The sequence below is a fragment of the Myotis nattereri genome (assembly GCF_964212035.1).
Source record: "Myotis nattereri genome assembly, chromosome: 9".
NCBI lineage: Eukaryota > Metazoa > Chordata > Mammalia > Chiroptera > Vespertilionidae > Myotis > Myotis nattereri.
Genome location: NC_138084.1, coordinates 24,558,980 through 24,585,440, shown reverse-complemented (window position 1 = coordinate 24,585,440; position 26,461 = coordinate 24,558,980). Strand labels below are relative to the sequence as shown.

Below are 26,461 nucleotides of genomic sequence, written 5' to 3'. Positions count from 1 at the left end.
GGGGTAGGGGAGGCTAGGGGACTGTCTAGGGCGGGGGGATAAAATGGACACATATGTAATACCCTTTGTAATACTTTAAGCAATAAATAAAAAAAATGTGACTTAAAAAAAATGCTGCTTATAATATTGTATTTATGACCATATGGATAGCATGATTTACCACATATTTTATATATCTACCTACTATTCCATTTTTAAATGAATGCAGTGAAAGTGTTCAGTAACTTGAATTTTGAAGGAAAAAACTTTTAGCTAGGATTTTTTTTACCAAGTTATGATTTAATATTTATCAATGTGTAAATATACAAACATGACAGCAATTTTAAAAACTTGTGAATAGTTGGCCTTACAAAATTACAACACACTGTAAATAAATCCCTCCCACATTTTACACAAATTACATGATTTTGATATACAAAGATTCTGTTTTTATTACACGGACAATGTACAACCAAGACTATTTACAATGCAAAAAAGTATATAAACCACAATTTAACATTCTGCTACTGGCAGCCACTATAGTTTAGGAGGTAGCTTTAATTAAACGAAATGAACAGAAGCCACATTTCCCAACTTGTGTTCTAAAAATAATTTACATAAGATAAAAATTCATTATATGCACAGTATATACAGTTTAATTATTAAACTGCAATCTAGCTTAATGTTTTTAGTATATCCTGTAAAACTAATATGGCAGTGGGTTTGCTACTGATTTAGCATATTGTTCAAAAAACATATTGAACATTTATAACTTTATGACCCCACATCGTGACAAATCAAAAGTCTATAGATGAGAATCAAGTAAAATTTTTCATTTTTAAAGACATGGGCCTAAGCTTTATTCATTTTTTATCCCTTCTTCTTCTTCTTCTTTTTTAATGACATGTGTCCTGTTTTACAAAAACACAGTATCTAAGCTGTGAACTGTTGTTTCACAGGCTTTTTGTAAATTACTGTAGGGGGAAATGTATGGAAACAGCATAAGTTCAGGAGAATCCAGCTAAGAAATAAATGTAAGTGCTTTGTATCATAATTACTCCCAATTTCTTCCAATTAAATGCAATTACTTACCACAGTTTTCTTTCTGTATAATTCAAAATATAAGTAGGTAACATACCAACAAAACTGGAAAACATCAGTAAAGCCAATGATATTAGGAAGTGTTCATTAATGGGAACATTACACAGAGCCATCAAATCCCTCAGATACTATTAAACTCCGAAGTTAGTTAGTAGTTTAGCCAAATCTACTAAACCCACACAGCAATTAGCCCTTTTACTTTTCCTAGTAGTGTGATGACAAAACACTCAGGGGAAAAAAATGACTGATGGCGCCAAAGCAATGTAAAATGACTAAAAACAAATGTTCATGCTGTTCTTTTAAAATCTAATAGTTGTTAATATTGTTTTGAGAACATCTTCAGGTTTTAAGGTTTACAAATCACTCCAAGAAAATGGACGATTCTATTATGTCAAAGATGGAAACAGAAAATGCCACAACCTAAGGCCTACATTCACTCTCACAGTCCTACCTGGGAGACGATCCCCTTTTTGGCCCTGAAGTCCGTTGTCCTGAGATTAATGATCAGACATTAGGTAAAATTAGCAAGACTTTCTTCAGTTGTGTGAAACCACATTTTTAAAATATTCTTTAAAATATATTAACAGCTGTTCTTTATCTTGTGCTTCATTCAGAAACAGGTTAACGTTTTTTGCTGCTTATGCAAATTTCAGATAAACCTAACGTTAGAATGCTAGGATATACATAAAACCTTTCCAAGTTACAGAGTTGTTCCAAATAGACCACACCGCGCGCTCGGACACTGGATTTTTCACCCATGGATCGTTCAGGCACTTGTTCTCTGAAAAAGTCTGCCACCTTCTCCTTCTGGAAGTGACACCAGGCAGTGATCACAGAAGTGCTTCCCAGATGAAAGACCAGACGAGGGTCCACTCTATGAACACGGGGATTGCGGCTGATGGGGGACGCAGTCACAGACACCCCGATTCAGTCTCTCACTCTGGGCAGATTGTAAGCATAGCGCACCAAGGGGAATCCCCGACTCTGATAGAAGCAGGCTCGTCCGCAGGCCTGCACCTGGTCCGAGCTGTCGGAGACAAAGGAATCTTCCTCATCCGCGTAATCGGAATGGGCCGACTGCGTGCCACAGTCCGACCAGTAGCCGTCCGGCCTTGGGCACGAGCCCACTGCCAGGGCGGGGCAGCTGTGCGACTTGATCAAGTGTTTGCACGACACCGGCTTTGTCAAGAGGAAGGACTCGCAGCAGTCGCACACGGCCAGGTTGCCCTGCAAATGGGAGTACACGCCGCAGTCGTAGTAGAAATCCTGCTCCACGCAGCCCGCCTGGCTGCTGACGGACACGGACACCGACCCGCTCTTCCTGGCCAGGTGTCGCTTCAGCACCTTCCAGTCTTCCTTGAACCTGGGGTTGAAGAAAACATACAGGACCGGGTTCAGGCAAGCGGGCAGCGGGAAGAAGATCAGCGTGACCGACTTCATGATCTCCGGGCTGACCGAGACGGCGGTGATGAGCGGCGCGAAGGAGAAAAAGGCCACGGGGCAGAAGAAGATGCAGTTGGTGAAGATGAGCCACGCCACGTGCTTGATCGCGCCGGCCTGCGAGCCCTCCGAGAGGTCCTCCTTTTCCAAGTTGCAGTAGAGTTTCGTGTAGATGACGGCCATCAGCAAGAACGCCAGGGAGTTGAGCAGCACCAAGGTCACCGTAAAGCCTAGCGCGGGCGCCTCTCCCGTGGGGAACGGCAAGCACAGCGGGGAGGCCGAGTACTCCCCGCCGTGGAAGAGGGGGAAGCAGCCTGCCACGGCGGCCCCCGCGAAAGCGAGCAGGGCAGCCACGCGGAACTGCTTGAGGTGATTGCTCTTCCCGTTTTTCATGAGCTCTTTTGCAGACAGGCTTCTTTCGACAGCGGCTAACGTTAATAGGAAGATGGCGCTTTCTGAGGCGAAAACGGCAAGAAACCCAGCTACCTTGCAGCCACTGCCGATCTCCCACCAAATGCCAAATTCGGCGAATCTGCCCCAGGACACAGCATCCAGAAACGTTAAGATGCCAGTATAGGCTCCCATGAGTAAGTTGGCCACAGAAATCAGGCCTATGAACAATTTGGAGGAGGGTAGGGATGTACAGGGTGCGAATGTTGTTAAAATGACAAGCAGGTTGAAAAACAACGCAACCAAGAAAATGAACCACACGGTAAGACGGATCATCCAACTTCCCAGTAAATATCCGCAGGGCTTAAAAGCACCTAAAATGAAGAACAAAGAGAGGGTGGGGGGAAAAAAGATAATTTAGGGAACAGCATGTTCCATATGATATGGCTTAAGACTCTAAAAATAGTTAATTCTACAATAATTAAATCTGCTACCAAACTGAATTGAACCAAATTGATAAGATCACTATTTCAGATATTCTTTTAGTCACTGCACTGGACTATTTAAAAATAACTACTTTTATTCTACACTCTCAGTGACATGGGCTGCTTCAGTCAGCACAATTCCAGGGTCCCTAACTGAGGGTTCAGAAAGAGAAATAAGGGAAGTTTCCTTCCTTAGTTTCCCTCCTTTATTTTCTGAGGTCCTGAGCACAGGGTAAGGGTGGGGATACATTAGTGACTTCTCTCTCCAGTTTCAGGCTTTAGGCTGAAATTAGTTTAAGATCTGATTTGGGGAAAAGTTAGGATACAGGGAAAAAGATTTGCCTGATCTGACCTCCAAGGATTTATTCAACTCATTTACTCACTAATAACTGATTGCAAAGGCCCTGGGGATAATAGTCCACTAATAAGCAGTGCTTTTCAAAAACAAAACAAAAAAACCCTACCTTTTATTAAATATTTGTTAAATTCATATAGTGATATCTAAAAGAAAAACCGCACTTTTTCTTACACCTAAGTTAATATGCATAGCACAGTGTCTAGCATATGCAAGATACCTGATATAAGAGTTTGGAATTGGATAAACTAGGGTTTGAATTTAGGGTCCATAACTTGCTACTCTTTTTCTTGAGGAAGCAACTTAAATCTGTAAATTTCATTTTCTCACTTGTGGATAATAATGTCCATTTCATAAAGCTGTGGAACTTAGTATTACACACATAGGTACCTAAACGGGCTACTGGTATAGAGTTCGACTTCAGTAATAGTAGGTTCTTTTCTTCTTTCTCCGTAGTTCCAGTATATTTAATAATAATCATATTATGTATACATAAATTTTTATACACTTCTTATGGCTTTCAAAGGCAATCTGATGAGGTAGATTAACATGGGTGTAATTATCCCCATTTTTCATCCAAAGAAACTGAGATTTCATAGTGTTCGATTGACCTGCACAAAGTTGTTTCAGTTAAGGTAGTGCAGGGAAGACTAAACAATGCTGGTGTTAAGTATTCATACAAAGCTACGTCCAATAAAATCCTGTGTAACTCAAAGTAGGACTGCAAGAACTAATTTAGTAGCTAAATGGTATGTTCCAGTAACTGACTTTGACATGGTGGTTATGCCACAAATGACAACTGTTTTATTTAAAAATCAGTAAAGAAAAACAAAGTTATATCTACAAAGCATAAGAAAATGATGTACTGCAATTGCCTAAAAGACATGTTCTGACTTATCTTCCTGAACTGTCATGAAGTTTAAAACATGCTATAAAGCATTTTAATCACTAAGCTATTCACAAACCTAACCAACCAGGTCTACACCATTTAATTCGGACTTCCAAATAGCACAAGAAACGTTTAAAACTTGTTTCTAATTAATTAATTTTTAAAGTTTCCCCCTCAGGGAGGTGTTAACAGGAAGCTTTCACTTTTGTCTGTGTATCTGAAGCCATCCTTCTTCAGGGAGGAATGGCTCAGACCTGGGAGAATGGGCTGGCTTGGAGAAGTGTTTGACTAGGGGGTGGAGTTCAGTTCCCTCAAAAGCCCCCGGGAAGCAGACCCCGCCCAGTCTCTGTTCCGGGAAACCTGTGGCCTCCTCTGGTTCTAACAGAAGGTTCCTGCTCTCCTCTACGTTGGCTTCTGAGTGAGCACACAGGTATCCCTGTTACTATAACTGAGTCGGGGAGACCGGGCAGCAGTCTATCCCTACTGCAGCCAGGGGAGGTGAGCTCAGACCTCACGTCCTCCTGGTTGACCCCAATGTTTAAATTCAGTGTGGATGGAGGAAATGGAACCTCAGCATAATCAGGTCTCGTCTCCCTTTAATGAAGCTGGTCTCTTCTCATTGGGTTGTCAGTTCCTGATGTACATTCTCCAACACAAGAACCCCAGGGGGGCAAGTGAGGGAGCTACACCCTTTAACTTCCAACAATACAGAAATTAGACAAATTGCATAAACATAAATGATTCTTGCCAATCTCATTCACTCATCTGGCCACTTGAAGCTTCTTCTCTACACAAGTATTCTTATTATTTATACTTATTCTCCATGCTAAGTATTAAAGGACACATGTGCAGCACCCCAAGAAACTCACAATTCAGCAGTAATTAGAGAATCATGTTGTATGATTCTGAGCCATGAAATTAATGTCCAGATTGACCTGTTGTCAATATGCTAAGAAAGGGAGCTACTTCACAACATGCAATTTAGCCAACTCGTTTTTTCTTTTACAGTAAAATTCTAAATCCATCTTCTCTGACAGGCAGAATATAACATCACAGTCACAATGGTCAGCTGACTAACTTTCCCAGGTCTACTAAGTTCAATGACATAAAAGACAATTAAAAGGAAAGTTTGCATTAAAAACAAAACAAACAAAAAACAACCCTAACTGGTTTGGCTCAGTGGATAGAGCGTTTGACTGTGGATTGGAAGGTCTGGGGTTCAATTCCGGTCAGGGGCACATGCTCGGGTTGCAAGCTCAATCCCCAGTAGGGGGCGTGCAGGAGGCAGCTGATCAATGATACTCTCTCTCGTCATTGATGTTTCTATCCCTCCCGCTCCTTTCCTCTCTGAAATCAATAAAAATGTATTTAAAAAAACAAAAAAAGCCGAAACCGGTTTGGCTCAGTGAATGGAGCGTCGGCCTGCGGACTGAAGGGTCCCAGGTTCGATTCCGGTCAAGGGCATGTACCTGGGTTGCGGGCATATCCCCAGTAGGAGATGTGCAGGAGGCAGCTGATCGATGTTTCTCTCTCATCGATGTTTCTAACTCTCTATCTCTCTCCCTCTCTGTAAAAAATCAATAAAATATATTAAAAAAAAAAAAACCAACCCCCCCCCCAAAAAAAAAAAACCACTAAAAATCCTTACAGATCAGTTAAATACTTTATGGAATTAGTTCTAGTGTTAAGCATTGAGAAAAAAAAGTAAAATAAAATAAAATTTAAATTTTAAAAAAAAGTGCCACTCAATATTTAATGTTCATGACCCTCATCTTGGGAGCTCGTTGACAGAGATTCAGATTCAGTGGGTCTGGACGGGAGGTTCTGCAAGAGATGCCTAAGCTCCTGGTGCACAGACCCCACGCCGAGTCGCAGGCTGGATGAGGTCATCTACTCCCTTCCCTCTTCCCGAAATCACACTTATCCCCAGAAGTTTCAGGTACAGTTGCCTAATGTCCATTTAAAGCAAGACACTGCAGCACACTCAGCCGGGCATACCTGTTGAAGGCGTGCAGTGGATAATTATTTGACTGTGCTCTTCATTTTCAGCACTGCTAGTGACCCCTGCGGCATCAGCGGGACCTGAGGACAAAACATCGGCTGTGTTGAATTCAAGCTTTATGCGATTCAAAAGAACCAGTTTCCTGCGATCCCGTCTCTCGTACATGAGGTAAGTTCAGCTTGTTACGAGGCTTGATAACATATTAAAGATGCCAAGAACACAGTAAATGCCATTTTTCTCAGATTTCCTACCGATCCTTCACAAACCGATTAGAATAACAGAGACTTTGATCAATGCCATCAAGCGTGTTCTAATTTACCAAGTACGTGCACTTGCCTTTATCCTTGGCCACACTGTGTTCTTGGAGGCTCTTATCTTCCGTGTTTGAATGGGTGTAAGAGTCGCAGCCCCAAAATGCACAGCACTGATAAGCATAGGGTACCGATAATGACCTGGAAAATAATTGTAAAACCTACATTGAACAGCAACTTCACAGACATGCTTGTTTTGTAAAAAGTATTGTAGTCACTGAAAGCCCCAGCCCAGGAGTCAGAAAGACCTAGCTGTCAACTTGCTTTGAGACGCTCAGTATCCTTTCCAGGCCTCAATTTCCTCATCTGTGAAAAGAGCTCTAGGATCAGGTGTCAGCATGAGCTTCCCCATTTACATAAGATATGCTTTTCAATCAAACCGTGTTTAAAATTTTACAGTAACATACTTTTATAAATGAATCAACCACACCCAATGTATCATATGAAACTGGTAGTTTCATTTAAAATTAATGTCTCAAGTCATCTGTGAATTTATACCATTAAATGAATTTACTTTGTTTATAAGTATAGTGAAAATATTTATTCTCCTCTCCCAAAATAATATCCCTAAGCCCTCTCTCTATTATAGCTAGTGAAGTCCCCACTCTAATACTGTGTCTCCATAAAGTATTATATAGCATTGCATCAATTTTCTATAGGCTCCCACTTATGTGGTTTCTGTCATCTTGTTGCTAATGTCAAATCCCCTATATAAAAAACCGTTCTGATGAATAGCTCTGTTATCTCTTTGACAGCATCAGGGACTCCAATTCATATTCTTAAAAACTATGGAATGATGCTCAAGTTCTATTTTACACTAAATCTGTGAGGACTGGGGTAGAAAATACTCTTAAATTACAGCCTCCAAGAAAATCTGGGAACCACAGCAAATATACCCCCACTAAATTAAAAAAACAAAAAGCTAGCACACGCTATCATTTAGGGGCCTACCCCACCATCAACAAAAAAGAAAAATAAGCAAAAACACACCTGAGATTAACAAAGTCTTTTGCTGCCAAAGCTTCTTTCAGCTGGAAGTTGCCCACAAGTTTCAGTTGATTCAGCCCATTCAGGCCTTCCGTAGGAAATGACGTTAATTCATTGAAACTGACATCTCTAAAATGTGAACAAGACTGCAAATTAACTCCCAAGATGCAAATCACCCAAGATGCAAATCACACAGAAACATCTGTACGTGTTAACAACATAGACATTAGAGTTCCAGTAGGAAGGTGAGTTGTGTTAATCAGCGGTTCTCAACCTGTGGGTCGCGACCCCTTTGGCGGTCGAACGACCCTTTCACAGGGGTCGCCTAAGACCATCCTGCATATCAGATATTTACATTACGATTCATAACAGTAGCCACATTACAGTTATGAAGTAGCAACGAAAATAATTTTATGGTTGGGTCACAACATGAGGAACTGTATTTAAAGGGCCAGAAGGTTGAGAACCACTGTGTTAAAATGATGAATCTAAGCATGCATCTCGCCATATTAAAAGCTCGTACTCTATCCATGCAGTTAGCCTTTATTACAAGGAAACAACTGAACAGAAAAATATTCAGACAGATCAATGCACAAACACAAGTTTCTGTAGACTATTCGTGACTTTCCTGATATTATTGCATAAAGTCGTCAACTTACAGGTTAGTTATTGACCCAAGCTTGGCAAAAGCTCTGACGTGAATTTCATGGATCAGGTTTCTACTCAGATCTCTGCAATTATAAGAAGAATGTATTAATATTTTCAAATAAACTCAAATTGCAGTCACTTTGACCACACTTTAGAATCTGAGGTAGTCACAATATCCCCAATAACAAATGTCCAACAACATTTTCATTTGGGTGCTGAATGCCTCTTTTTCACAAAAACCTATGTCTTGGAATGTGTTCCCATGGAGCAGTAATTCTACTTGGCATCTGTTTCAAAACAGTTGTGAATTTTCTCCCCCTTATCATTCTAGTGCCAGTTCAAAAATATAAATGATAATGATATAACCTTTGGTAACATTAACTAGGTGAGAAAAAGCTCAGCCCCTGACAAAGCTGAAAATAAAAGTAGGTTTCATATTATTTGCCTTCTCAAAGGTTAGTGATAAGGCTCCAGAGAGAAGACAAATAATCAATATGCAAACAAGAGCATTCCAGAAGGGCTTCAGATATCTCCCCCCCACCCCCCCAGCAGGAAATAAACATCTTATCAACAGCAGAACCATACAGATTGAGGAACACACCCTGAGGAATTCTGCTATTACAGAAATAATAAAACAGAGAGATAATCTCCAACCACACTTGAACTGAGCCTGATTGGAAATTCAGAGATTGGATAAATGCATTCCATGACACGTCTCCTAGATAACAGGAAAACTCAACAAACTGGGTTTCAAATCATAAAAAGGCCAGCTTTTCATTGTTGTCGCTTATCAGGGCTCCAGAAGTGATGGCAGCGAGGAGCCAGTCCCCTTCCTCCTGGGGCCCTGACCCACAAGCCTGCCGGCGACAAGGACAGGTCGGGTGACCCCACCACCGATACAACGTTTTCTACTAGAATGCATTTCTCATTTCTAAGTGGGGGGCTGCTGAAAAGCAGGACGCGGTATCCGTAAGTTCACTTCACCGTCAATTTTTTTAATGCATCCTGCACTTTAACAGATGTTCACTAATTCAGTGATGTGTGTGTCCTGCACTGCAGCTCCAGGAAGGCAATGGCCAGGATCGTTTCAGTCACCTCTCTATTACCAAGTACTTCATAGAGTCGTTGGCACACATATATGGTCAAATACACATCAATTTTATAAAAGTGTGCTTCTGCTGCATGTTAGCCACCTCTGTCATGATAGATACACCAGTGCAGGGGTCAACAAACTTTTTCAGGGGCAGGGCAGAAACCAAATATTTTCACCTCTGGGGGTCCTATGGTCTGTCCTGCAAGTATTGAACTCTGCCACAGGATGGTGAAATGAGCTTCAGACAATACTTAAAACAAAAGGGGCCAGGCTGTGTGCCAACAAAACCTAATTTACAAACACCGGAGGCAGGCTGGATCTGGCCCACAATTACAGTTTGCCAACCCTGGCCTAATGAATGGATAAACTCATTACTATGACTTGAACACAAAGTGCATCTCTCAGGTTGTACACATTCTTCTTTTTAAATCAATGTACAATATCAGAGATGAGCTAAGGTAAAAAATGCTGAAAATACATTATTTATAGTCAAGTACCATGCAGTAAAGTTCGAAGAACAGTATTTACACATAACAAATCAGATCTTTAAGTATATCTATCAAAATGGGAACTGTGCTGATATATTTAATTTATAGCTTGACAGGAAATTTACTCATCTCTAATAATCACAGAGAAACTTACAGTATCCTTAGGGATATGAGGCCTTGAAAAGTGCCTTCTCTGATTTGGCGGATCTGATTACGTTGCAAAGAACTAGAAGAAGAAGGAAGGGAAGAAGGTGGGGGGGGGGGAAGGAAGGGGGTAAGAAAGAGGGGAAGGAGAGGAGAAAAGGGGGGAAGAAGAAAGGGGGAAGGGAGGAAAGAGGGGGTAGAAAAAGAAGAGGAGGGAGAAGAAAAAAATAGAAAAAAATGATTTTCTATTTGAAAAATAATATTTCTTAAACTTTTTCTAACTTTAAATACTCATTTATAAGTAACTGATTGATCTTGTTGAAAGTCAAGGAAACTTATCTATAACTTGAAATGGTTAGACTAATTGGTATTTCATCCCCAAATTATATGGAGGGGGGGGGGTATATGTAATTATCTAAATTCCTCATCAACCCTGCTCAGGAGTGGAAAAGGAAGACAACACAGTGAGAAAGGACCCAAGATAACACAACCACACCGAGTACCATAGAGGAAGGAGGGGATCAAAAATGGGAGAATTAATGCCCTCCTCTCCTCACCTCCCCATTAACTTCCATCAGAGAGGTCCTATATAGGTACACAGTAGATACCCAGGTCTGGTTTCCCTCAACAGCTAGGACAAGTTTTTGTGTTTTTGTATACACCACCCTCTCCCCACAGTGTCTCATAGAATTCCTAATACATAGATGTCTAATAACTACTGGTTGCATGAACATACCTGGTACAATGGGACATTTATTCGTAAGAACACCTGATTATATGAATATCTAATTTCTTAATATTAAAGCCATTTATTTAAAATAGGAAATGCTCAATGAATTAACAATATACCCCACAGCAAGAAGAGTAAGTCAAAGAACAACTTACATTTCTTCCAGAGCATGGCAACCATTAAAGCTTGGGAGGTCTTTTATATTGTTGTAGGACAAGTCCCTTAAAACAATGGAAATGAAAAATTAATGTTATCAGAAAACTGTATTTATTTATTTATTTATTTATTTATTTATTTATTTATATTTTTTTTAAATATATTTTATTGATTTTTTACAGAGAGTAAGGGAGAGAGATAGAGAGTTAGAAACATCGATGGGAGAGAAACATCGATCAGCCGCCTCCTGCACATCTCCCACTGGGGATGTGCCCGCAACCCAGGTACATGCCCTTGACTGGAATCGAACCTGGGACCTCTCAGTCCGCAGGCCGACGCTCTATCCACTGAGCAAAACCGGTTTCGGCAGAAAACTGTATTTAAAAAGCTATACTCAAAAGCATTGAAAGCAATGCTAATTATCTCTAATAAAGAGGTAACAAGAAAAGCAGCTATATTTTTTCTAAGACATGTAAGCTTCTAGAGCACCTAGTGATACAACAGGCTTAAGATTTGCAAACTTCAAGTACATAATGTTGAATACAGACAATATAAAATATATTTTTAAATGTTATGTAAAATGAACAAAATTAAATGTAAAAATATAATATGGAATATATAAAATTATGTTTAAGTCCTAGAGTTATGGGTTTTTTAATTCTATTTTACAATATTGTTTATACCCTAAATAATTTCTATGTTATTTCATTAAAAAGCTATAAGAGGAGTGGTAGTCATATTTTTAAAAACATATTAAATCAAGTATTGGGACTACTTAACTCTTAGTTAATCCCACTGAAATTTTTTCTTAGTGGTAATTGTCAGGCTTGATACTCCACGACACCATTTAATTACCTGCTTAACCAATCAGTCACTTATTTTGTTACTATCTCTCTCCACTGAATACTTATTAACAACTTAGTAACTTAATAATTCGTTCTTGTGACATTTTCACATCTTTTATTTACTTTTAATTCCTAGGACAGTTTAAAGTTTTTGGAAAGCTCCATGCTCAGTTGGTTCCTGATCTAAGACAGATTTGGGCTGTGCTTAGGCTACGGATGACAGAGCAGGATACGGAGAGCTGACCCTTCTGGGGAAACGAATAAAAACAAGGAGTCAGGACAAGAAAAAAAATCAAGGAAGGACCTAGCTTGGTTTTAGTTTGTTTAAAGTAAAGTCAGAAGATGAATGATATATATAACCCTAAAATTAAATTCAAATGCTCATTACCTACTCTGGGCTATTAAAATGATCGCTCATATCCATGAAGGAAATAAGAAATAATTATAATTTAAAATCACCTAACGAAAATAGCTCATTAAAAAGAAAACTCAACATGTGTGAAGCACATAAAAGAAAGGTGTGAGAAGGGAAGAAGAATCCAACTTACAAAGTCCTAAGCATCTTTTGTTCTTGGCACAGATTACTGGATATACTGCTTATCTTCGTACCCGTCAAGGTCCTGCGGAAAAACATGGCTCATCTAAGAAATTATTCAAGTTGAGATGGTAAAAATGCTATTCTCATGTAGAAAAATAAATGCTCACTTATTTGCAAATGGACTAGAGTCTATGTATCCCACGACCTGATTCTCCCTAAAGTTAGACACGAGGGGAAGACAAATTAACCCTCCACGCTAGTATCATTGTCCATAATAAAATCAGAGAAGCTCATGACACTAGAGGTAATATTATCTAAACAACAAGCTTGATTTCTCACATGGACCAACAGAAAAACAGCAATCTACAGTCATAGCCTGACCATGACCACCTGCAAGTTCTGTCACCCCCCGCCCCCCCAGCATCTGCCACTCATACTCAAAACATTGGGGGCATCCTGCCCCCAAACATTATTCCTGTCTTTTCTTTCAGTCAATCTGACTCAACAGTCTCACATTTTTCTCTTACTCCCCTCCCTTTCTGTTCCCATTTTCAGTCAACCACCAATTCCTGTTCTTTCTTCCTCTATAGTGTCTCCAGCATCTGACGTTCTATCTCCATTTTTACTGCTACAATACAGATAGAAGATGGGATGGTGCAGAAAGGGGTGCGAGCATCTCAGGCCATAGGGAAAAACTGCAATGGTTCAATGTGTTCACTTAGCCAAGTGGATCATTCTCTTGGCCTCCTCACCACTCTTCCTATCTCTAATCTTTCTTCTCCTCCTCACACGACCTGCTCCATTATCCTCAACACTTCCAATGACCTTAAGAGTCAAGTTTAAATTGCTTAGCTCAGAGCTTCTCAACTTCTTTTTCTTACATCTTGGCACACATGAAAATCAAAAGATTTGTGTTGCATAATGTGGTAAGGCTCCATGTGGCTGGAGATCCTGGCCACCTCAGGCCCCACCTGGCTGCCTCAAGGGCCGAAGTCATCAAGACCTTGGCTGCATGTGTAACGCATTTACAGACCGTCCATTGGGAAGCTTTGCCAAAACCAAACGTTCAGTGTTCAAGGCTTGCCATTTCAAATTTGTGACCGAAACAATTTTCTAAATTTCTCTGTACCATGCCCCATTCAATTCTAACTTAAGTGATCTTCTATACCCCATTCTTTAACTAAACTTGCCTTTCTAAATAAAAACCCCACTCTGGGAAACCTTCCAGTATTTCATTTTGAAACATTTCACCTCCTCCAGGAAGCCTTCTCTGATAGCCTGCATTAATTGCTCCATTTGTGAATCCCTGAAGCACTGCTTCTGATCTGGCACTTGCTTACTGCCTTATATTTCCAATGCCCTTTGCATATTGTATCTCCACACACCAGGCAATACTCTACCTGGGTCGACTGAGCCCAAACCCAATATCCATTTCCATGCTATTCACAAAGGGAGATTGTAGGAATCAACAAAGTCTTTGCCATCACCAAAAAGCACTGGCACACAGCTAGCAGGCCAGCGTGCTCTCTTTATGCAACTGGTCTGCCAAGGGCCACACTTACAGACTCTCCAGGTGGACAGTCCCAGTCAGATTGGGGAACTGCTGCACCATGCTGGCACCACGAATGACTCTTTAAGAAATCAGGAGAGAAAAAATAGTTTTAAATAAAAAATTCACATAGACAACATTTGCATTTTCTTTTTTAAGCAGTTTAAGATAGCACTACAAGACCTAAAAAATAAAATTGCTTTCATCTCTTGGATGCACCTGAAAGTGTGAAAATTTGGCCAAATGTTCACATAAATTAAAACTATCATAAATTTTCAGAATTATCCTTTGGACTTCTGGCCAAGGAAAAGACACTAGAAGAGTTTCTTTTCTGGAGCTATGGTAATAAAGTCTAGTTTTCCATTAAGGCAACTGTATAAGCATTCAGGTGTGTTTTAGAATTTATGTAAATACTTACAAGGAATGCAGATCAGATAAATTGTGAAATGCTGAGTTCCCCACGAAAGATAGAGGATTATCATACAAATGTCTGTGAAAACAGCAGAAAAAAAAAAATCAAAGTTTTCATATGTTCACAAGCACTCGCAAACTAAATCTATGTTCATAAAGTTCATATATCTCAAAGCCTGACTTTTCATTCTTAAGTCAGATGGTTTTTGTCATCATATAGAAATAGCTGTACATGATTATACATTAGAAGAAACTTTCAAAACTACTTACATAGTTCTTAACAGTGGATTACCATCAAATGCTCCATCAGGGATAACAGAAATAGAATTACTATGAAATAACCTAAAAAGATAGGAGAAAATATTTTGAAATGCATATGCCCTTGTGAAATAAAGTTAAAACCCAAGTATCTACTCCTATATTATATAGCATATAACTGATAACAACTACATGAAAACTTCAGAACTGTGGGAAAACTGAATTTTTAAGTCTATCTCATATTTTTCCCAATAGTTCTTCTTAAATCCCTGCTTAGCCTACTATCAATCAGAAACCTCATCTACACTTAGCTGTACCTTCATCATCAAAGAACTTTAGACCACAGGAATCATAACATGTCTGCCCCCCAAATCTCTCACTATAGCCTGCATTTAGTCTTTAAGCAATTCATTGTACAGCTTTAGCTATTGGCTCATGATGTACAGTTCCTGTTATGCCATATACATTCCTACAACTGCCCTTGACAAATTCAACTTCTAAAATGCTCCCCTGTCCCTTTCATTTATTTAAATACTAGTGTCCTGGTGCACGAATTTGTGCACATTAAACGGAAATTAGAAGAAATATTTTAATATCAGTATTCGCCCTTTCTCTATAATAGAAATGTTAAGCAAATTCACGATCGACAATGACAGATCAAAACACACCTGTGAGATTGGTGCCAGCGAGCGCTTTTTATGTATCGTGAATGCACAAGTCAACTTAGCCTTTTATAGATAGAGAATAAACTTGCTAATTAGACCCACTTTCTGATTTAGCTAAACTTTTTCCAGCCCAGTGAAGCACCCCAACTTGTCTTTCACGTAATTGTTAGCAACAAGCAGTAAATATCAACACGAAGCAGAATATTATTGTAGATCACGCTGGGAGAACAAAGGATAAAATATTTAACTGCAGCAGTATTTGACTATATTCTGCACAGTGAGAAAACCTGAAGTCATTTTCAAGTTCCACCATTTCTTACTTCTTTTCAGTCAGGTCAAATTTCTAAACTTTCTAAATCTCCATTTTCTGGCTAATGAAAAGAAAATAGGATTCCACCGAGTCTCCTATCTACCTACTCCAGGACTTCTGTGAGGATCAAATGAGATGAGGCATGGGAAAACACTTCACAGACATTTGGTTAAAGTGTAAATGTTTGCACCTGGCTATAAAGCAAGTCATGTTCCTGGACTGAAGAAACTGCAAGGAGGCTAGTCGCTAGGGAGAGGAAGCCAGGCGCTGCTACGTGATGTCATTACCCGGCGCCCACAGTGACCATTTATGGGCTGGGTTGGCTCTGGGCAGCATTTTGCGCCGTGGGGTCTTGGCAGCATTGGCTGCAATTTGGTGGGGCATCGCTCTGGGGTGGTGGCAGGGCCTGTGTCCCACTTGGGGGAAGCTGAGTGTTGGTTTGTCAGCGCCCGGTCCGTGGTGCTGTTTATTTGTAAATGGCCAGTGGATGTCATGGCAGCTCCTGTGTTGAGCATCTGCCCCTTGGTGGTCAGTGCGCATCATAGCTACTGGTCGGACGGATGGACACTTAGTCTTTTATATAGAGATTTCCATTCTTTTGAGCCCAGTCCAATTTCTACTCTTTAGTGATGCCTTTTCCAATGACCTCATCTCAATGAAGTCTTTTTTCTGGAATGATTACTTTATCTGATCTACGCAGCACTTATTTCTAGCTAGAAATTGCTGTCTCTCTGTCTTGTGTGGTAGCCTCCCAATGACACTAATACGACAAGCTCCTACAAGGCAGAGACCCTACATTACAGCTTTTCTTTCCCCAGAATCTAGCTCTGTCGGGTAATCTATATTCAGAACTGTCCATGCCAGCTGACATATTCCAGCCTGTATGATCATGCATGTTTGTGTGTATGTGTTTTACGGTGTAGGTAATGGAGCAAATGTGCCCTAAAAGTCTCGCTGTTGGAACATTACATGGTGAGTTCTGAGGGTATTAAGGCATAAAGACAGCAAAGAAATACTCACAGTTCTTTTAGGCTAGGAAGGGCTTTAATAGCCTGGGGAAATTCTCCCAAGTTATTATAATTCAAGTCCCTAGGGGGGAAAAATGGGGAAAATATGTAAGAATATTGAAGAGTGGTCATAATTTAAAAGGCATTTTGGTACAAATGCATTTCTTAAAAATATCACTTCCTCTAGATCATAATCTTTCTTTACCAACCATATTGCCATTCAACACCCGGTAGGAGTTTAATTAAATTTACACCTTTTCTTAGAATACTGAATAAAAACAAGAATCATAATTCTTCTGGGACGTTTTTAAGTCAATTTAAAAAATTCAAAGAATTCTCAGACTCACAAATTACTGGTACATTCAACAAACAAATCATCTGAATGTCATTTCTCAGGAAAGCCACCATAAAAGAGAATTTATTAAATTATCCATTTCTAAGCAACAATAGTCTGCAACGAAGCTTTCCATCTGGGAGTTAGAGTGGCTGCCAGAAATTCTGGCCTGAGGCAGCCGACCTCAGCCCTACCATCAGCAAGATGGCCCATGATAAATAGGAAGAAGGAGAAGAACCAGGATTAGTTCACATAACTATTGCCCTCTAGTAGGTTACAAATTGTTGAAAATGTCACATTCATTGGGAGAAAGAAATGTCACAGGGATCTGTACTAAGAAAGTGCTCATTCTGAGTATGTTCGCATCTCAATTCTTTTCACCTAAGAGCATGGTAGCATATGATTGGCATATAAATTTCAGAATGAGAGTAACACAAAATCAAATGCCCAGCTTCGTAGAGACCTATTTCATTTTCCTTTTCTACATAGAAAGAAAAGTAGCAAAAAAAAATTTAACTGGGAAGAAGAGATTCAATTTTAATATAACTGGAATCGTATGCATGGTGCAGTGTATAGTCAGTCTCCTGTTACATTGGTATTTACAGAAAAAAGGAGAACTGAGTTTGGAACTATCTTCTTCAAGTACTTCAACTTTCAAATAGCCATTGACGCTCACCAGCCTTTAGTTCAGTGGTTCTCAACCTTCTGGCCCTTTAAATACAGTTCCTCATGTTGTGACCCAACCATAAAATTATTTTCGTTGCTACTTCATAACTGTCATGTTGCTACTGTTATGAATCGTAATGTAAATATCTGATATGCAGGATGGTCTTAGGCGACCCCTGTGAAAGGGTCGTTCGACTGCCAAAGGGGTCGCGACCCACAGGTTGAGAACCGCTGCTTTAGTTGTTCAGACAGGAAAGTGGGTTAACCGAGTCCTAACGGTCTTCTCATTAACTGAGAGTTAACAAGAGAACTCAGTGAAACAAAATATTACAAAACCATAAGCATTCCAATCAGATGTTACTGACCCATCTAATTGGGCCGTTCTCTGAATCATTTAGTGCACCACAATGGCAAATATTATCACTCTCTAAATAAAGCAACTAATATGAAGTAAAATAACAAAAATTAAGATCCTACTCTCGATTACACACAGCTGCACAATGTCTTTTGCTCAGTGTGGCAATATACATTTGAAACCGCCAGAACTCCCCAAAACTTTAACTAGCAGAAACAACAACAAATGTACGCTAAGCAAACTGGAAAACTTTGTCACACTTAGCATATGAAATTCGAGATAATATTCAATCCCAGTGTTAACCATTAACCAGCCAGGCAACTGTGTTCAAGGAAAAAACAAACAAACAAAAAACTCCCAGAATTAATTTGATAAGGCTCAAAATTCCACAATTATCTACCATAAATTTTAACAAAACCATAGTGTAGGAAAGGTAATACAGTTTGACAGACTGAGCTGCTTTTAACATGTACTTTTGCAAGAAATATTAAGTTCAAATTTTTGTGCCATTTTTAACCATAAACTTAGATTAGAATTCATAACTTTGTTATTTGATGGCAAGAATTTAGCCAACTATTAACCTAATTATGAGTGAACGTAAGACCTTTAATTTTTTTTCTTTTTTGCAATGAAATGCAAAATTGCACCCTTGACATCATAATATGATCATCCAAAATATGAATAAACTTACAAGGTTTCCAGGTTATCTAGTCCATCAAAACAGTGCCGGCCCAGGCTTTTAATTTTATTGTTATGAAGGTGCCTATGGAAAAAAGCATCAAAATGACTTTAACATCGCCCAATAGCAACTATTACAGTGATTTATATGTCTGAATTTGTATGGCTTAAAGAAATGGCCCTAGTGGTTTGGATTAGTGGATGGAGCCCAAGGGGTGAAAGGTCGTGGGTTCAACTCCTGTCAAGGGCAAAGGACCTCTAGTTACTAATAAAAAAGAAAACAAATGGCAGAGCTAAACATTTCAACACTTGACCAATGGAAAACAAGTAGCACTGGGTAGTTATCTCGATATATACTCCAGACTGAGATTCACTGGACAGAATACCAATGACAAGGAAGATATCTCTAGTGGGAAAAGGGTGCACACATTAAAGATCCCTTAATATGCACCCTATCAAAACAAACATTTTGAGGTGCTTTTAATTTTATGAAGTGAAACTTGGATGAGCTCTCCTTCGGGGAAGTGGGGGAAATGATGTGGAAGGGAGCAAATGAGCTTACATCAAGAATCGGTACCAGGTTTTATAGGTAATGCCATTTTATTATATCCAAGTTTTCAAAGATTAGAAACACAAAACATCATACACTGTTTGAACAGAGAAGTTGGTAAAAACATAAAATAGTGCCTAGTCGGTTTGGCGTAGTGGTCCACGGGGAGCGGGCCTAAGCCGTCAGTCGGACATCCCCCAAGGGCTCCGGGACTGCAAGAGGGCGAAGGCAAGGCTGAGGGACCCCAGCACCTCCGAGTGCACAAATCTCATGCACTGGGCCTCTAGTTTTGTATAAAAGGCAGCTCTCCCAAACCCTCGCTCTTCAGGAGCATAATGAGTAAGATACTTTCATACTAAGAAACCTGTTTTGTGCTCCCAAATTAACATAACTATATGATATTAAATGGGGTGGATACTTACAGAACCACCAGGCTCGACAGGTTGGTAAATGCAAAATCGGGGATGCTGGAGATTTTGTTGAGAGCCAAGGTGAGTGCCTGCAGGGTGGGCAGATTGCTAAGGGGGTGAATGGGCACCTCCGTCAGACTATTGTCGTCCAGCCACAGGTGTCTGAGCTGAGGGAGCCCCTCGAAGCTGTCCTCGGGGACTGAGGTGATGTGGTTGGCATCCAGACGCCTGGCAAAAATAAACCACATTCAGTAAGGAGTCCTACTGGAATGAGGCAATCCAAGCCACACAGCTCTGTGTTTTCAAACAGAAAGGAGTTATAAAATGACCGGGCTGTGACATCTGATTTCTTTCCTTCCACTAGAAGTCCTCATAAAGTCTCACAACTTTTCCAAGATCAGTGTATGGAAGTCAGTTCTCTCCCTTCCTTCATAACAAAGAAATGAATTTAAATGTGAATCCTTTAAGGCTAAATGACCAGAAAGATTTTTTTAAAAAACCCTCACAAGGTTTAAGTTGGAATATTATGTTTCAAACTATATTAAAAATACAGAAAAAAGCAACAGGAAATTAAGCTGAGCAAATAAAGCTGTTTTACTTACAATTTTACAATATAACTAGTACTTGATATTAAATTTAATTGTTATTCTGACTTGGTACCAAAGGGGGAAAAATAAGCAAATATTTCAAAACAAAATTTTTACAGCAGCAAGCCATTTCAATAGATTCTTAATCCTTATTACCACTGGCCAACTTAAAAATATGGGTGTCATGTACTAGCAAAGCCACCTTGTCCTCTTCTCTAAGCACTAAGTACTTTTTAAAAAGTTAGTCTGTCAAAATAAAGTTACTAAGAAAAGGGCCAACTGTTCATAGAAAAAGTTAAACAGCTACTCTGATCAATGTTACTGTGGCTTTAAAGCTTCTTTAATTTTTCCTTTTAAAAATTAAGGACACCTTACTAGTAGGATTACACTTAAAATTAAGTCCCCATCTGAAAATCTGGGAAACTAAGTCCCAAGTGCTACGGTGGGCACAACCAGGTTACAATTGTTGGAATAATAGCTTTTCAACACAACGACAACCTGCTATTAATATGATAAGGGACAGTGTAGTATGTGCCCAGCAAATCACAACTTTCTTCACGAATCCCTTGTTGATGTATCGCCACCACTTAGTCATACCTGACAGGCATGGACCTCCTGGTGAAAACTAGGGAACAACTACAACAACAAAACTGAAAAGTCAAAATGACAGCAAATTTTAAAAGAAATGGAGTGTGACAGCTCTCTAGTTTAGGAAACTGACTTTGAGAGTGGCTTTTGTGCCTCCTAATTTCCTATGCTGCTCCAGCTTCAGATCCTGCAGTAACTGTCCCCTTCCCCTCCAGGCGAGGATGAGGGCTGCTCCCAACTAACCCCCAGGCCAGGGGCTGCTGGATTAGCTGGGGTTAAAGGCCCCTGGTCCTGGTGAGGATCAGATGGGAGCTTTCTTTTTGATAAGGCAAGATAACAGAAGGGACACTGACAATGGGAGAGCTCGGGAAACTGAGCAGCTGCCTTAAGAATCCACTTAGACTCATACTTAGGCTTGTTCATTCCTTGGCTTTCAAGAACCTACTCCTGAGAAGAGACAGGCATCCTTTAATGTAACAGACTGGCACAGTCCTGGCTAAGGAGCTGCTTCGGAGATTTGCTTTCATGATACAGGAGTGTGTTCAATTTCAATCTCTCTCTCTCTCTCTCTCTCTCTCTCTCTCTCTCTCTCTCTCTCTCTCTCACACACACACACACACACACACATACACACACTTCACAACCTTAAGGAACTTCCACCTGGGGAGAGAGAGGTACTGAACATACAATCATACAGTTAACCATGTAATGTAACCAAATAGTGCAATTAAATTCTACTTGTAGCTAATTTAACTGTCTGCAATCCATTCAACACATTTCAATGGAGTATCTTGTTAGGCATTCAGGAGGGGGTGATGCACAATGTGATAAATTTAAGAGATGATCACAGAGTGCCTAAGAAGTGCTGTGAAGTAAATAAACAGGACACTGAGATAAAGGTTAACAGAGGTTCAGAAGGAAGGGTTCAGAGAAAGAGCAAAAGGATGCAGTGTTAGAGGCAAAGGCAACATGAAGGGCAGACTCAGAAGCAGAAAGGAGTTGGGTGTGGTCCCAGCATCTTCCAGGTCAGAGTGATAAGCACGTGAGAGGAAGCGAGTGAGGGGCCACAGAGACACAGACGGGGATGGGACCAGATTATGTGGACCCATGTGGGCCAGGTAAGGGGTTTGGATTGTATTTTAAGTACAGATTGAAGTTCCTCCCTAGTTTCTCAGTGATAGAGAAGTTTAAAAGCTAAAATTGCTTATATTATCATATTGCTAACATGCATTCATATTCAACAAAATGTTTCCCCTACATACACAGAGAGATTGTCATTTAAATGTTCTGTTGAGATGCGGTAAACACTGTAATAAGGAATGTTGTCAGTACTTTTTTAACCTAAGCCCAGTATTATGTACACCATACATGCTTCTGCAGAATTCTGTGCCATATATCACCAAAAAAAATGGGATAGCCTTTACTGAAAGCAAGATAACCAGGTGAATTTTGAGCTAAAAGTTTAATTACTATAGTCTAGGCAAAATAATAATACAACATTAAATACGCAGACACAATTTCCTCTGTGCTACGAATTTCCCAAAATTGTAAAAGTCACACATACATTGAGAGCAGAGGGAAGAACTCCGGAAAATGAAATCCAGAAGTTAAGTGAGAAAAAGGATTTGTGGTGACACAAATGGTTAATCCTTATACCTCAATTCACAAGCGGGTGTGGGAGGCACACCCATAAATACAATGAACTGGACTTACACTGAGATTAATGTTTCACAGATAATTCATCTTAAGAGCTGTGGCTTTGTACCAATGACCTACATTATTAATATTTATCCCTACTAATGGACAAAGAAAATGCTATAAGTGATCCATTCAGGAGAGGCAATAAATGGCATCAGATATCCCCCAGAGTGGGAGAGGATGTGGATTGGCTAAGGTATTCTACCACTTAAACTCCATACAATTATTATTGTATTTAAGTGTACTTCAGTTGTTAAAAGGCTAACAATGTGTTAACTGAATTCCCTTCCTATTCATCTTTAAAATATGTGTCTATCCTCTATTCGCAACAACTTTTTTTACATCTTACTGAGGCTCACATACTGTTTTTATGTTGCCTTAAATGAAATTACGATACCAAATAATTCTGTATGTGATGAATGTCTGTGATGTCAGTAAACACCTACTCTATAGATAGTTTGTTACCAGGCTCTAGTTCAAAATAGTTCAGAAATTCTGCTATTGTGGAAAACTTAGAAAACATAGCCCTTGAAATCCTTTCATATCCAATGTTAAGTGTGTTCTAACATTAAGAAAAAAATCTAGTGGGACAAATTCTGAGATGTCTTCTTAATCTGCTCAGGCAACGCTCAGGGCTTTGTGGAAGGCTGTTCATGCTCCCTGTTTAGTAACCACTTCTGTTCCATTTCCACCCCTAATGAACTTTGCTCCTGGTAAAGCACTACTTCAAAACCACAAGGAAAGCCTTCGTGTAATTCTGGTCTGAAGATCAGATTTTCAAACTGACTCAAGTGCTGATAAGACTGTTTTACACCAGAATTTCAATTGTAGCTGACTTGACCACTACACCCATTATGCTAACAAACCCAAGAACGTTTCCTTCTCAAATAAAACAGGCCTGACCCATAGCTCCGTGTGTTTCTGATACATGTAAAAGCATCCTGATGCCTTTTTGAAAAAATTTTTGTTTGGACTCCTCTCCTCACTCCCACCCTTCACCCCAATTTTGAACATTAAGTGGTTGATACCCCATATACTCCTTTTTTATGACATTAGATACTCTTTTCTTTATGACACTAAATACATTGTAAAGTTTAACTGTTACAGCATAAGATATGCTTTATTAGTGCATATTTTTATTTTCACTTTCCATTAACTACTAGGATAATCTAAAATCAAAAGTTAATTTACAATTTCCAGGGAAGTGTTTTGGGTGCAGTTAAATGGTTTTATATTAGCAAGTGGATGGGATAAGCAGCTGGATTACTTTCATCTAAATCTTCTATAATTCACATGCATTTCCTACAAAAGCTTCCATTTATAGTTATTTTAAAGGGCAATCAATTAAAAAAACCATTAAGGAACAGATTAGTATATATATGCGTGGTGTGATTAAAACCTAATTTTATAACTCATAACACATAAATGTGATAACTATTACAATTTTTTATTCGGAGTAAATCTCAAAACCTCCATGTACATGAGATTACCTGGGAAAATTTTTTGAAATATAGCTTCCTGGACCCTTAAAAGAAAAAATATCATTACTTCTTGGATATGGCCTAGAGATCTGTATTTTAGGGACATTTCCCCCTAGTGTCCTGTTACAGATGGTCAAAGAGCCAGACTTTGAGAAACTATGCCTTAGTCCCATTGTATTTATTTGGACGTGAACTAAAACTGTAACTTTGTATTTGTGATCCTAGTAGAATAACATACTAAGTTCCTTGTTTTGAAGACTACTTTTTCATTACTTTCAAAGATGTTCCCTTCACCTAGTTATGCAAATTGGGTAAACTAGTAATGAAAGGAAAAAAAAAACTAATAAAATATACCATCAATGTTTAAATTAAGAGATTCCACAGTGTTTATTGAGCACATATTACCTGTCAGCTATTGTCCTACGTCCTTTTCATGCATTCAAGTACACAGTAAGTAATGAGCAAACTACTGTACGGAGAATTTTAAATAACCTGGCCAACATCACACAGCCAGTAACTTTCAGAGTGGGGATTCAAAACCAGAGTTCTCATAAATCCAAACTTGCCTGGATTTCTTTTCGAAAGTGATGCAAACATTCTGACATAAATATGCAAAGGGCTTTTCTTAATCTTGGCAAGCGTCACGTTACGATAAACACATGCTTCAGCTGAGTGCTTCTCACCTCTTTCCTTTAAAGTGCCCCAGAGACAGGAACTTGGTTTTCTACCCTATGGTGTAGCCTTGGCACTACTCCACAGCAGGCATTCTAGTCATTAACAAATACCTGGTTATTCAATATAAAAACAGTTGTTTCTTCAAACCCTTCTGTGGATTTGCAGGGTCCCTGTGAACCAAGCTGCTCACCTGATCCACCCACTACAGGCAGAACGGGAGTTTGCATACCCAAACCATGGCAGCAATGATCCCCATTCCCCAGGTTCATGTACATATGCACATGCATATACATGAGAAAGGATGCCCCCCTCCCCAAAAAAAAAAAAAAAGAACAGAGGGACGTGCTATATGAAAAAGCTTTGGAAATTAGTAGCTGAGCACAGTAGAAACCAAGAGTTGAAATCTTGAACACTCCACATAAAACCAACCTTTCCTCAAAAAGACAAAGAACCTTGGGAAGAAGGCAGCACAGGCCATTAAGGTGCCACTCCCAGTGTGTGTTCAATGTCCACAGATAAGGAACTCGAATCAGTTTGTCCTGACTGTCATCACCACCTGAAGCTGAGACCTCTTTGTGGCTGTTCCTTGACCTTCATGGCCCAAGACACTGCAACTGCTGTACACACATGACTTTGGTTCCATAAGGGTGATGCCCACCTGCCACAGACCAGCTCGTGGAATAACACCCAGCAGTGCCCACCTGGAGCTTCCTCCCACCCCTAAGAAAAAAGAGGAGGCAGACTGGGCCACCTCCTGCTCACTCGCCAAAGGGCATTTCCATAATGGCAACTGGCCACCCCCATTTTTATCCCAGAGGAATAGAGAAATCTCCCTCTCTCCTTGGAATTCCGGGTCTTTACACATGTTGCAGCCAGATGATCGTATGATTCAAAAATGCAGAAAACCAAAAAGGTACTTACAAAGACTGCAAAGCACTCAGTCCTCGAATGGCTTCACTGGGCACTGTTTTCAACTGATTGTTTTGGAGGGTTCTGGAAGAAAATTTTTGGTTAGTGAATAAGCAACTGTGACCATTTTTTCTTAGAAGAATTCAGAGTCATCTCTTTCAAAAGAAAAATTTTATTGCCAATGGCAGGAAAGGGAAGAGATCAAGGTGGAAAGCACCCAAGACAAGAGAATTGCAAAAAAAAAAAAAAAAAAAAAAAAAGGCAAGAAACATTGGCTCTAAAGCCAGAAATGAAACCCAAGTCATCCTCTGACACACACGTGCCTGGTAATCTACATTTCCAGGGGCTGCTTCCCTCTCAGGAATGAAGGCACCTCATTAACCTTCATCACCCCAGCTGAGGTTCACTGGGAGGTATAACAGGCTAACTGGGAGGAATAACAGCACCCACTGGAATCCCTATGCCTTTTCAAGTTGGAATAAAGCAGAGCCCAGAATCGCGGACATGAGGTAAAGCCACTTGTGCCAAGAGAATAGGAGACCCTGAGTCTTAGGGGGCAGCAGCCGTGTGCTCAGTGAATGCAGGCCAGGGCAGAACCTGAGCTTTAATCATCTGAGGGCGAGGGCCTGGAGCTTGAAGGCAAAGATCAGAACCCAAAATGAAGTCCTTCTAGTTTGTGCCTAAAGCCATTCCTAGTCACGTTAACCAAATCACTGCCTGATGTGAGTCATAACCACAGAATGGGATGG

General features: G+C 39.9%; 1 protein-coding gene across 1 annotated transcript in view; it reads right to left on the bottom strand.

Annotated features, from left to right (window-relative positions):
• Window positions 1-266: 266 nt before the first annotated feature.
• The window catches only part of LGR4 (leucine rich repeat containing G protein-coupled receptor 4), a gene marked incomplete at its 5' end in the record, with an annotated part of 95,518 nt that continues 69,323 nt past the window's right edge, over window positions 267-26,461 (bottom strand). Inside the window, 15 exons of the mRNA XM_081100457.1 lie at window positions 267-3,284; window positions 6,638-6,721; window positions 6,978-7,093; window positions 7,943-8,068; window positions 8,599-8,670; window positions 10,323-10,394; window positions 11,198-11,263; window positions 12,592-12,663; window positions 14,144-14,212; window positions 14,549-14,620; window positions 14,812-14,883; window positions 16,795-16,863; window positions 18,828-18,899; window positions 19,787-20,002; window positions 25,725-25,796. Of these exons, the coding sequence (XP_080956583.1) occupies window positions 2,008-3,284; window positions 6,638-6,721; window positions 6,978-7,093; window positions 7,943-8,068; window positions 8,599-8,670; window positions 10,323-10,394; window positions 11,198-11,263; window positions 12,592-12,663; window positions 14,144-14,212; window positions 14,549-14,620; window positions 14,812-14,883; window positions 16,795-16,863; window positions 18,828-18,899; window positions 19,787-20,002; window positions 25,725-25,796 (2,527 nt within the window). The 3' untranslated portion in view covers window positions 267-2,007. The remainder of the gene's footprint in view (window positions 3,285-6,637; window positions 6,722-6,977; window positions 7,094-7,942; window positions 8,069-8,598; window positions 8,671-10,322; window positions 10,395-11,197; window positions 11,264-12,591; window positions 12,664-14,143; window positions 14,213-14,548; window positions 14,621-14,811; window positions 14,884-16,794; window positions 16,864-18,827; window positions 18,900-19,786; window positions 20,003-25,724; window positions 25,797-26,461) is intronic.